At 34.2% G+C, this 13,658-nt stretch overlaps 1 protein-coding gene across 1 annotated transcript; it reads left to right on the top strand.

Moving 5' to 3' along the window:
• The first annotated feature begins 1,446 nt into the window (after positions 1-1,446).
• Positions 1,447-2,590, top strand: LOC125814019 (trans-resveratrol di-O-methyltransferase-like). Its single transcript, XM_049493493.1, has 2 exons — positions 1,447-2,202; positions 2,288-2,590. The coding sequence occupies exons 1-2, from the start codon at positions 1,447-1,449 to the stop codon at positions 2,588-2,590; spliced, it is 1,059 nt and encodes a 352-aa protein (XP_049349450.1).
• The last annotated feature ends 11,068 nt before the right edge of the window (positions 2,591-13,658 follow it).

Raw genomic sequence — 13,658 nt, 5'->3', positions numbered from 1 at the left:
TTAGGACCAACCAACATTTATTATGACAGTAAAACAGCTATACAGATTGCTGCTAATCCTGTGTTTCATGAACGAACTAAACACATCGAAATTGATTGTCACTTCATTCGAGAAAAGATCCAAGCAGGATTGATCAAGACCAATTACATCCATACCAAGGACCAATAGGAAGACTTATTGACAAAGGCACTTGGAAGATCTCAACATGAAACACTTGTTGCCAAGCTTGGATTCTTGATCTTGTTCAATAGATCCAGCTTGAGGGGGAGTGTAGGAATTGGGTAAATAATTCCTTTACTAGTCAGTAAATTAATTAAGTTGATTAGTTGAAATGCTAGTTAGAAGGTGGGGTCCACAAGGTAGTTAGTTGGTTAGTACGAGTTGATACTGTGTAGTATGTATATAAAGTACTATTCATTGTAAATGTAGTCAGTTAATCTTGCAATATAAATTTCTCTTCTTCTCTCCTCTCAATTCTTAGATTACAGTTTCCTTACTTTCATTAAGCTTCATCAACACTATGTCACTCAAATGTGCAATTCAACTTGGAATACCAGATATCATACACAGTCATGGCCGAGCCATGACCCTTGCCGATTTAGTAAATGCTCTCCCTATCAACAAATTGAAAGGTCACGATTGTATTTATCGTCTCATGCGTATTCTAATTTTGTCCTGGTTGATAGCTATTACATAATTACATTATTCATCGATTGTCAAATTATATTCCTAAGGATTTAAATGGTAAAAACAATTGCGTATTGTGATTTTTTTTGACAAATTAACAATTGCGTATTGTGAATCTTTTTAGATAAGTATCACAAATAGTGTGATTCCCCCCTCATCAGTGTGTTCCTTTCCTAATTTTGCTTTCCTATTTTACTTTTTTTTTTTCTTCATTTTTATATTCGAGTGTACCACATATGATCTCTAAGCTAAATTTAAAATAAAAATAATGAAATTTAACACTTTAATTAGATTCATACCCTAGTCATATGGGTGGTTCGAGGTCTTGTATCAGTAGCACAAGAACACTCATGTCCTCCTTATGGGTACACTATTAATAATATATCATATTTTCTGCCAGTTTTTCAAGATAAATATACATATATACACATGATTTTTTTTCCGAAGTTAACGAGGTGGGTCCGCCTCTGCATCTAATACTATATTCGTCCTTTTTCTTTATTTGAGTTAATTTTCTTGCTTTCTTTTTTCCATTTTTATTTTGGTTTCTAATACGTACTAGACTCTTTATTCACTAACTTAGAATGCTTTTTTCTTTCTTCAATTTCCATTTTAAAGTGTAAAAGATGTCTTGCCTTTCAATTTCTTTATACTGTAATTTATAACTTTGTTTTCTAGTTTTGTCTTGGCTCATTCTTTCTTCTTATAAATAATATTTGCCTCAATCATTATTACTACAACTCTAAGTATCTCAAAAATATGACAACATTGTGTAATAATGATATTAAACAAGTATTGGCTGCTAAGGCACACATATGGAACCATACATTCAACTACGTTAGCTCCATGTCATTCAAATGTGCAATTCAGCTTGGAATTCCAGATATCATCCATAGCCATGGGAGACCCATGACCCTATCTGATTTAGTGAATGCTCTCCCTATTGACAACAAATCGAAAGGCCAGGATTATATTTATCGTCTCATGCGTATTCTAATTCATGATGGCTTCTTTTTGCAAGAAGGAGATGGTTATTTACTTACTCCAAATTCACGTCTCCTCCTTAAAGATGAGCCTTGGAACATACTCCCCTTTGTGCAATTTGGACTAGACTCAATCGTAATTGATCCGTTTCACTATCTCAGCCAATGGTTGCAAAATGGAGAGTACTCTTCTACTCCATTTGAGACTACTAATGGAAACAGAATCTTTGAGAAGGAAACAAAAATTAACCATCTATTAAACGAAGGCATGGCTTGTGATGCCCGTTTGGTCGTGAGTGTGTTGATTCAAAATGGTAAGGGGCAACTTTTTGAAGGGTTGAAATCGTTGGTAGATGTTGGAGGGGGTACTGGAACCATAGCTAAAGCTATTGCGGATGCATTTCCACAAATAAATTGCACTGTCTTTGAACTCCCTCATGTAATTGAAGGGATTGAAGGAAGCAAGAACCTGAGCTTTGTGGGAGGAGATATGTTTAACTCCATTCCTTGTGCCAACGCAATTTTACTTAAGGTATAGGTTTGTAATACACACGCCCCCCTTTTTTTTTGTCAATTTGATGTATAACTACATGTTTGTGTTTGATTTATTTGGCTAGTGGGTATTACATGATTGGAGCGACGAAGATTGTATACAAATATTGAAGAAATGTAAAGAAGCAATTCCAAGTAAGGAGAATGGAGGAAAGGTAATCCTAATTGAAATAGTGATGGATCAAAACAAAGACGACGATAAGTCATATGAAACTCAACTCTTAATTAATATGCTGATGATGGTGATTCTAAGTGGAAAAGAAAGAAACCAACAAGAATGGGCAAAACTCTTTTTTGATGCTGGTTATAGTGACTACAAGATTATTCCTATCTTAGGATTAAGGTGTGTTATTGAGGTTTACCCTTAATCTACACTCTTAATTCGACCAATTAAATAAAACATGCCCCTGCATTGAGTGATCATGATGCATATTTTATTTGTCATTTCCATGTGTTAATAAAGGACCCTTTTGTGTTATGTATCCGATCCTTACTCCTCAAGTGATTACAAATAGGGGTTCATTCGTTTTTTCGGTGTGATTTTATACTATTTGGTTTGGATTTTTTGGATTTTGGTTTTAAAGAAGTGTAATTCAATTCGAACCAAAATAAATTTGGTTCGATTTGATTTTTTCAGTTTGGTTATTCGATTATACAATAATTAGAAATATAATCAAAGTTATATTTGCAATTTGAATATATATATACACACACTAATTTCTGCACACGTGCGTTGCACGTCTGTCCCATGTAATATTTAAAACGTAAAACACAATACTTAATAGTATATCAATTATAGATGTCCAAACATAAAATATAAACTAAATCATAATGAAAGACAATAACATACTCTCTCTCTCTTTCTATATATATAATTCATTTTTTTTTATTGTTCGAATTTGAAACCAAACCCAAAAAACAAACAAAGTAAATTATTAAATCCAAAACCAAACCAAAATACCAAATAACCAATCCAAATTAAAATTTGGTTTGGTTTTTCGGTATAATCCAAATAGTGCACACCCCTAATTACAACTACTTTTTTGAGACAAAGGAGTTAACATTTCCACGAGCAAATATACCTCTGGTTTATTTCTGTTGGGAAAATAATAATTTCACCCAGGATAATATCCACGCTAAATAGCAATAAAAAGAGAGTAACAACGACATTAAATATTATAACGGGGTAAATATGATACGCGGATGATTTGGTTTATTATAATACTGATAACAATTTGATAATGTCAAAAGACGACAACTCTTTTATAAGAACAACACTCTTTTATTTTTACAACTTCATGCACTACAATATTATTTTTATGCTCCCTCAGTCCCATTTTATATGTCACCTTTTTACTTTGCACTTGCATTAAGAAATGATGTAACTTTACTCTTTTACCCTTATTTAATGTTTTCTTAAGTTAACTTTATTAATAAATGACAAAATTAATTAACTATTCTATCAAGGGTATAATAGGCAAAATATGGTAATTTATGCATAAATTTTATAAAAATACAAGTATTGTGGTCCAACTATTTATAGAAAGGGATGACATATAAAATGGGAGGGAGGGAGTACTAATTTTCTCACAAACAAAGAAATAGATTATGAATTACTCTCACTGCTTTCTATTGCTTTTTCTATTTGGTGTGACTTTGAATGCTCAATTGCTACTCTATTTATAAAATAACTTAACCTCTTATTTATAAATGTGGCAACAATTTCCACCGAATTTGGCTTTTGACTGCCAACATTCACAAAGTGTGGCTGTTAATTTCCACATGGCTGCCAAACTTTGATCCTACAATTTCTTGGTAACACTGGACTTTTAAATGCTACACCATACATGTAAGGAACATTTCTTAGGTAGCTGTTCAGTCTGCAGCTCATTGATCAACAAGTTCAATATTGGGAGATTTTCCATCTTTCAGCATAAAACTCAACAATTTACTTTGACATGCATGCTTATGAGGAACTGATCAGTTCTTCCCTTAAAATGAAAGACATGAACACTTGTATGTTTTTACTAGAAAACGCATAAAATATTTATTACAAAACTGAGGCGCTTGAGCAACAGAAGAAGAGTTTATGAGCTATTTGAGTCAATTAGTGTTATTTTATACATTTAGCAAAAAAATGTGTTGAGTTTTTTGTCCAAACCACCTTGAGAAATAAGAAGGATGAATCTAAGTTAACTTGGATGAAGTAGTATTCTCTCAAAATTATCTTTGCTGCTTACAAACTATAATTTAAACTACAATGCAAAATTATAAATTAAAAGTTGTTATTCAGAAAGTCTGATGTCTCGCCTCAACGAAAAATATGTAGAATTTTAAAAATAAAAAGAGAAATAGGGTTTCTATCTAAACTCTAAATAGTTTAGATATATATATATATATATAGGAAAAAATAACTATCTAGACATACTTCACTATCATATATACATATTTTACCTCTAGTTTAAAAAAATTACATATAATACCATTTTTTAATAATTATTACCATATATATTAAAAAGTTAAATCAGATACATAAATCTCTTAAATATGGTATTGAATAATTATCTTAAAATTAAATCTCATTAACTAATGAGACTTTAACAATTCAAATCACTTTCTCTCACATCAAACCCGTCATTTCTCTCCCCAATCCCACTACCCAGTAGGAAGGCCAACAAGACCACAAGCAAAACCCGAGGAAAGGGGAGCATATCAAGAAAAAGATAGTAGAACTTGATTTTGGGGTTAATCTCTATGCGAATGAGATGAAGGAGTAGAGACTTGAATCGCGTGTTGCTAATTTACATCTCATGGGGTTAACAAACACCAAAGTGTCCAACTATGATGGAAGAGAGTTGAATTGGAATATTTTGCAATCTTCTCTTAAGACTAGATGCATTTTTATTTTTTATTTATTATTAATATGGAGGGACTATAACGACCTAATCCCGTCATTATAGAAAAGCCAATGGAGAAAAGTTTTGGGTCGGAAAACTTTTTCGTAGTAATTTGAGAATTCCTAGCCTAGTCCAAATTTGGACGAAATCGAAGTCAGTGAGGTCTAAGGAAATATGGTAGCAAATGGGAGATCTAATAATGGATTCGATCATATGAGTGAATATCTAAGATGTTAATTGAGCGAGTAGAACTCTCTAAACCGATCTTAGCGTGAATGGGTAGTTTCTGAGTGTCATAGGTTGAAGGTGTGTTGTGAAATGGGAGTTTGGGACTCTTAAATCGACTCTCTGTTTCCGTGCAAGTCGCTAGGGCGGGGCCACTGTGGCGGGATGGGGACCGCCATAGCGGGCCAGTCGTGAATTAAGTCGGAAATAAACCCTAAAAACGTCTTTATTCTGCAAACTTCGTTCTTCAGAGCTAGGAGACGACCCCAGGTGTTTTCTTGATGGATTTTCACCATTCTTGAGGCTAAAGGTAAGGTTTTCACTCCCCGAATCAGTTTTTCGATCTGTAGAATGTAAATTCATGGGTAATTATTGTTGGATGAGGGTTTTGAAGCTGTTTGGATGGTGGAAAAAAGCCCTAGCTGCATATTAGGATCATGGGTTTGGCTTAGGATTGATGATTTTGATTGTAATCTAGGTAATTAGGCGTTGTTTATTGATCCTCGCGTTATATTGATTGTTTGTAGACCAAGAACAAACGAAAAGAATTCGAAAAGGAAAGAATCAAGTATCTTAGGAGGGTTCAAGGTTTGTTCGAGGTAGGTGATGATTGTTATTTCATGTTGGTGTGATGTTTGATAGTAATTACTTCATTATAATGAATGTATGTATGCAAATGTTGCATTATTGATCACACTAATCGTAAATGAAAATGAATGAATGATTGTATGCCATAAACCAACACTTGATTGTATGATTATGAGAATGTACATTGTGATTGTGATTGTGGCTTGTTGAATGAATCGGGTGTTACGTTCCAACACACTAACTTGGATCTAGTGCCACGTTTCGGCGCATATATGGTATCGGGTGTCACGTCCGGCACACTAACTTAGATCGGGTGTCATGATCCGACACACTAACAATTTGGGTATGTGTTCCATGAGACTAAGACCATTGACTTGTCACATAGATTTGTTATTGAGAATGTGGAATTGTACATTGATCCTAAAATGATGACTGATTTAGTATATGTTCGGTATATGCATGTTTTATTCTGTTGTGTTTGTAAGAATTATTATTAATTATTGTTAATTATTTCTTACTTATGGCCCAAGTTTACTTGTAACCCAAGTAATACCATAAATAATATTTAATAAGGAATAGATCTCGTCCGTATATTGGTTACTTGATGGATGTACCAGATTAAGTTATAACCTCTATAAATTGGTCATTTCTCCACCCATTAGGGTTACTACATATTCTCTACAATAATTCTGTCGCTGACGGTTGTGGTAACATAAAGTTAGGGCAAGGAGGTAGAAACCAATTTACGACTAACGTTTCCGCTTCTCTTTGTGATGATGTCTTCCGCATCAGGTATGTGCCCCTAACAATCTTTATGTAAGATTATCATGTTCAAGATCCTGAAAGTATTTAATCTTACATGTGGCATCAGAGCCTGGATTGTTTGAACTGATAATTGTTGGGTTTTATTTGCCCTGAATTTCTTACCATAAATAGGTTTTCCTTTTAGGAAAAGGTTTTGGATTGGTTAGTCCTTTTCTTGTAGGAAAAGGTTTAGGACTCTATAAATAGAGGTTTGTTCCTTCTAACTTAATCAGCATTCACAATGTAGTCTTAAGGGCTTTGAGAGTTTTGGTTAGGGGAGAATTTGTGGGTCACAAGCTTGATACGTTATCACTTGTGTGAACCTCCCATGTATTCTGAGTGAATTGGTTGAGGTTATTTCTCTTTATATTTTGTACTCTCATGTTTATATAGTGGATTGCTCATCTTCTTTGTGAACGTGGTCTTGTTAGGACCACTCAGTACAAATTTCAGCCCGATCCAACGATTAGTTAATCGAAAAACATGATCTGAAGGTTGCTGGTCGGAATAAAAGACTGTAGCAAAAGAACCCTTTTTTCTTCTCTCTTATCTCTTGTTGAAAGCTCTCTAAAAAACTTCTCTTATGTCCTAATGTCTTTCAAAGACAATTCTAATGAGCAATCTAAAAATTATTCTCTCAAGACCATCTTCTATTTATAGAGTTGTGCTTTTCCTTACAAAGCCAAAACCAACTCCAAATAGGATTACTATTCCAATCCTTTTCCTAATAGAATTGGAAACCAAATAAAGAGAATAATTCCAATCCTTTTTCAAGTAGGATTAGGCCATGAGCCTTTGGCTGGAACATGATCAATAGCCTAACAAAAATTTGTAGGTCACAAGCTTGATACGTTATCACTTGTGTGAACCTCTCATGTATTTCGAGTGAATTGGTTGAGGTTATTTCTCTCTATATTTTGTACTCTCATGTTTATATAGTGGATTTCTCATCTCCTTTGTGGACGTAGGTCGATTGATCGAACCACGTTAAATCTTCATATCTTTGTATTTTCTCGTTTGTCTTCTTACCATGGTCTTTCGAGGTTTGCTTTGCTACCTTTCGCATTACACCTGCTTATTTCGGTTCTAACAAGTGGTATCAGAGCCAGATTCAATGATGGAGTCAAGTTCACTGGTTCGATAATCGATGATTGAACCAGGTTAGAAAGATGGGTGTTCATCTTGGCGGACATAATTCTAGCCGCAACCTTTTTGACAGTACTGAAGATTTTTGTTGGAGAAATTGTTTCAGAGAAGTTCTCTGTGTTGTTACATAGATTTGATGGAGGATATTATGGAGAGGAGAAGCAAGTTGTTGAAGATTATGTGAAGAAGGTGGACAAATTTATTTTGTCAGAAATTCAAGCCAAAGGGGAGATTTGTTGGGTTTTATTTGCCCTGAATTTCTTACCATAAATAGGTTTTCCTTTTAGGAAAAGATTTTGGATTGACTAGTCCTTTTTTGTAGGAAAAGGTTTAAGACTCTATAAATAGAGGTTTGTTCCTTCTAACTTAATCAGCATTCACAATGTAGTCTTAAAGGGCTTTAAGAGTTTTGGTTAGGGGGAGAATTTGTGGGTCACAAGCTTGATACGTTATCACTTGTGTGAATCTCCCATGTATTCCGAGTGAATTGGTTGAGGTTATTTCTCTCTATATTTTGTACTCTCATGTTTATATAGTGGATTGCTCATCTCCTTTGTGGATGTAGGTCGATTGACCGAACCACGTTAACTCTTTGTGTTTTTGTCACACCCTAAATCCAGATGTGATGACACGTGTCCATTTCCCACCGGACACGTCAGCCTAACCCAACCACAACGATAGAGAAGTAGAAATACGAGAATAAAAGATAATAAATAAGCGGAAGACTTTAATTAAGACTCAACACTACCCAGAATTTGGTTGTTACATGTACAAACCTCTAAATACAGAATTCGAATAAAAATATACAAGTCTCAGAGTATAGTTCTCGAATAGAACAAAACTGAAAGTAAAGATAACTCAAGGGCACGTCTGGAATGAACCGCTACCTCTCGAGTATGTCCCGAAGCTCAATCTGCTAAAGAAAATACTAAGCCGAATCTGAGAGAGGTGTCAACCTACACAATTGTGTAGAAGCAAGGGTGAGTACCGAAAACCACAGGTACTCGCAAGTAACTCTAAATTAAGCAAAACTAGCAGCTACAAACAACTCCTTTCAATCCCAACCGAACCACCGAAACTCAATCTAGCAGCAAACCAACCAACCTATACTAAACAGATCATATTCAACAGCCAGAACCAACAGTATATCCTCATCAACCTCATATCAACAAATAATAGCAAGTAGATCAAATTCCACATAAGAAGGGTAAACCGATACAATCCACACATCACAGACAAATATAAGGCAAATGCGATGCAAAATGCAATAATGATGTCATGTAGTCGTGATGCATGTCTGTCCTACGATACACATCGGTTGACGTAATCAGTCCGCGCTGAATACTTAAATCAGAACCCATTGGGGCCACACATGGACCATGTATCACCACCAGAACCAGATCCCTTCGGCATCCAAATCGCTAGCCGGAGCTAGTCTCAACTGTGTCTCATATCCATCCATCCTCATATCAATGTCTTAGAACTCATGCAACAGATAGTTCACACGGGGGATGAATAATGAATATGCACATGTCATCAATCACAATCATATCACGATCACATCATAGTATTACACATCACCTGTCTCAATCACAACCATATCACGACCACATCATAGTATCACACATCATCTGTCTCAACATCAATGTCTGTATCAATCATAGCCTACTCATGCTCTTCTATCCCCTCAATATCAGTTATCACATGACTTATTCAACAAATTCAAGTCACATATAACACATTTAGCTCGTTTTATTCCCCATCTTTCATTTACAACAATTTCAATCAACAAATAAAACTCATCCTCAATCCCCATTACTCCCCAACACAATTAGGAAAGTAGTCATGTGTAGTCTAAGAGTTTTACAAAGTTTGGAAGCCACTTGCCTTAAAACGAACTCCAAAAGTTACTTGACTTGAGCCCTTTCCTTTCCGAGTATAATCCGGATCACGATAATCTATTCAAACAATTGTTCACAATCACAATTCGAGTCCAATGACACCAAAATCAAGAAATTTAGGGAAAAGGGCAAAACGGTCCAAAAGTCTCATACCGGAAAACGATACCCAAATCTGGAAATTTTTGATGTAAAATGATCCTTAAAGTATTTGGAAGCTAATGGTGAAAACTAATTTGAAAATGGAGTGGAAATCAATTCACAAACTCAATTTGAAGGAAAATCCACGTTCTTGAAGAAGCCTAAAATATTCGGATCCGAAACCCCGACTCGAAAATGAAATATCTCTTGAAAAACATCTTACTCATGCTTAGATAAGTTCAAATATGAAATTTCATCAAAAACAGAGTTAAGATCGACCTTGAAATTCTCAATTTATCAAACTTTAACTTTACCGGGAAAGTCCAAATTGTACGCGGTTAATATGATGAAAATAATCGATGAATCAATAATTTTATGTTAAAATCAGTTTACCCATAACATAAGGATCGTAAATATACCTTTTTCATCAAAAAGGGAATCCAAATCGATAAAACCCCAATTTTTCCCAAGAGTTACGGATAGGGAAAAAAAACCAGATACAGAAATTATGAGAAAATGTCGAATTGAAGATTGAATACTAACCCTCATATTAATTCAAGAAGAAACCCACAAGAATCACTCCATTCCGATCTCTAGAACTCCCGATCTGCTCAAAATACCAAATGAACACAGTTTGAGATTTTTATAACAGTACATGGCTGTTATGCACCAGAAAAACAGCAGTTAATCTTTCACTAAAAATGCTGTAATTTCCTCATACGATAGTGAAATGACCCGATTCTTTTTTGTAAATGCCTTAAATAATGATATGGACCTGCTCGTTTAATCGGAGGTCAATTTCATGCTCGTTTGCCCAGTCAAATATCATTTCTACTCGGTAAACAATTATTTCTTATTTGCGATAAAAGTCCAATCTCAGGTTAGCGAAAATGCACCAAAATTTGCAGATAAGTCCTATGATTCATGCTCAAAGTTTCAGAACCTTCGGAATAATTTTTCGACCTTTAAAACTAATAATGAACCCTTTAGTTTCCACAATTTGCTGAAATAGTGTCAAAACATTCAAAAAGCTTAAAAGGTCACCCAAAACTCATTTGGCACTTCCCGAACACAAACCAAATATACTACTAGCTTGAAAATGACATTTCGGACGCAATGAAATTGTCGGAATTTGAATTCGAGGTCTCCTTGACCCGGTATCCGATAAGGCGTTAAGAAACTAACTTTAGGCTCAAAAACTCGAAACGTACTCGGGGCCTCTAAAAATTCAACCAAGACTCTTTCTAGACTTAGAATCACCCCCTGAATCCAACGGTGCCCTCGGAATTCCATTTCGAGCACCGGAACCTCGTTTGTTGACCAAAGTCAACTCTTGATCAAAATTTCACAATTTTAGCAACTTAGGACCTCAAATCTTCGTTTTAACTCCAAATTCAACTACGTAAATTCTCATAGACCCGTTTCAACATTCTAAAACTGCTGGAATCAACGAAAATCCGATTCGAGTCTCGAAACTCCAAATGACTCGAAATAGTACTTTTAATCAAACTTTAACTCTTAAAAACTCAACTTTCCAAAAACTCAACTTTTCATTAATTTTCCTTCAAACCAACTTCGAAAATACAACAATTAGGACTCGGGGCAACTATCGGGAGAGGTAAAACGGTCATTTTATGAAAATTTCCAAAAATGACCTTTAGGGTCATTATAGTCTTTGTATATTTATCGTTTGTCTTCTTACTCATGGTCTTTCGAGGTTTGCTTTGCTAGCTTCCGCGTTACACCTACTTATTTCGGTCCTAACAATAATCTTTGTATATAAAACAAACATATTTAAAAAATTGCATGAGGGATAGATCCAAAATTTTCAGTGAGGATGGTCTAAATTTTTTTCGCCATTACTGATAGTATTTGGAAAACTAATAGTAATTTTAAATTCGTGCTTACAATACAATATGTTGATGCAAAGTAATGTTTAACTGAGAATTGAGAAACATTTTGCCTTAGCCAATAATTGATGTCCTAGTAAACTTTTATGCGAGGATATTGAAATATTAAAACGCCATTACTAATAAATTTTTATAATGCTTGTTAATTAGGTTATCATCACTTGTGAAAAGTTTAGAATTGATGTTTGCAACCCCATAATGTAATAATTATGTTTTATTTTAGATTGTGAAATAAATTAAAGTGGTCGTTATACTAAGCAATAAATAATATGTGTGTATTTAGTGCAATATAGTTTGGTAGTCACCAAAGTGGTCAAACTAGAGAAATTAACGTCTACACATATAATATTTGTGGTCACTTGACATATGTGGATTAGTACAATTCATTATTTATTGGCATATTCAGTATTCCAAGAGAGACTGTGTCTGATTTTTTCAACTTGATGCATGTATTATGTTCTTATAGTTTGTTAGTCACCAAAGTGGCCAAACTAGATAAATTAACGTCTAATATTTGTGGTCACTTGACATATGTGGATTATTACAATTCATTATTTATTGGCATATTCAGTATTCCAAAAGAGATTGTGTCTGATTTTTCAACTTGATGCATGTATTATGTTCTTATAGTTTGTTAGTCACCAAAGTGGCCAAACTAAATGTATAAAATTATTCATATGCCCAAAATTTTATTATATTATGTATGCATTTGTAGATTTTGTACTTATATAGTTTGTTAGTCACCAAAGTGGCCAAACTAGATAAATTAACGTCTACACATATCATGTTTATGATCACTTGATGCATGTATTATGTTTCTATAGTTTGTTAGTCACCAAAGTGGCCAAACTAAAATGTATAAAATTTTTCACATGCACAAAATTTTATGATATTATGTGTGCATTTGTATTTATATAGTTTGTTAGTCACCAAAGTGGCCAAACTAGTATGGTTAAGAAAAATGTGCATTCATAAAATTGTCATTTATCTATGAAAGTTAATGAAATGCCTATATTGAAAATAAATAGATAAATTGACTTTCACTATTGCTAGAACTTAAGAATTTACCCAAAGGTGAATCAATCATTCTATGAATAGTGAAAATTATGAGGTAAATTAATCTTTTTAGTCAAACATATATTGTATATCCAAAGATGTCGTATATGTTTGATTAAAAAATATTCAATTACCTATTAAAGATAAAATTGGCATTTAAATAATGATAATGTGTCGTAGTATCTACTCAAAGGAGAATTACGATATATTTTTATCGCTTTACTGAATTCACATTATTTTCTGATTTGTGAGCATGTATATCTATTTCGCGGTTATTTCTCTTTATTCACATGCTTCGTCTGTTACTGTGTTCAATGGATTGAACTTCTCTGAATGACATGAACAAGTGCAGTTCCACTTAGGTGTAATGGATCTTGACTTGGCTCCACTGAATGACAAACCTACTACCATTATTGATAAGAGCAGTGAGGATGAGAAGCTTGTTCATAAACCATGGAAATGCTCTAATAGATTAAGCCTTATGTTCATGCGAATGACTGTTGCTAACAACATTAAGCGTACTATTCCATAAATAGAAAGTGCCAGGGAATACTTGAAGTTTGTGGAAGAACGTTTTCATTTTGCTGATAAGTCTCTCGTTGGAACACCAACAACTGAACTCACGACCATGAAGTTTGATGGGTCGCACAGTATGCAAAATCATATCATCGAGATGACTGATATTGCAACAAGACTTTCGACCTTGGGGATGAAAGTGGATGACACCTTCTTGGTTCAGTTTATTCTGAACTCATTGCCTCTTAAGTATGG

This window comes from Solanum verrucosum, unplaced genomic scaffold (genome assembly GCF_900185275.1).
Source record: "Solanum verrucosum unplaced genomic scaffold, falcon-dt-bn FXZP01000205.1, whole genome shotgun sequence".
NCBI lineage: Eukaryota > Viridiplantae > Streptophyta > Magnoliopsida > Solanales > Solanaceae > Solanum > Solanum verrucosum.
Note: the sequence above shows the minus strand (reverse complement) of the source record. Positions and strands in the feature narration are given on the sequence as shown.

Bases quoted from the DNA above. Each gene is read 5' to 3' on its own strand.
- LOC125814019 (XM_049493493.1), top strand. From the start codon at position 1,447: ATGACAACATTGTGTAATAATGATATTAAACAAGTATTGGCTGCTAAG. The intron at 2,203-2,287 runs GTATAGGTTTGT...TTATTTGGCTAG, and splicing joins CCAACGCAATTTTACTTAAG to TGGGTATTACATGATTGGAG.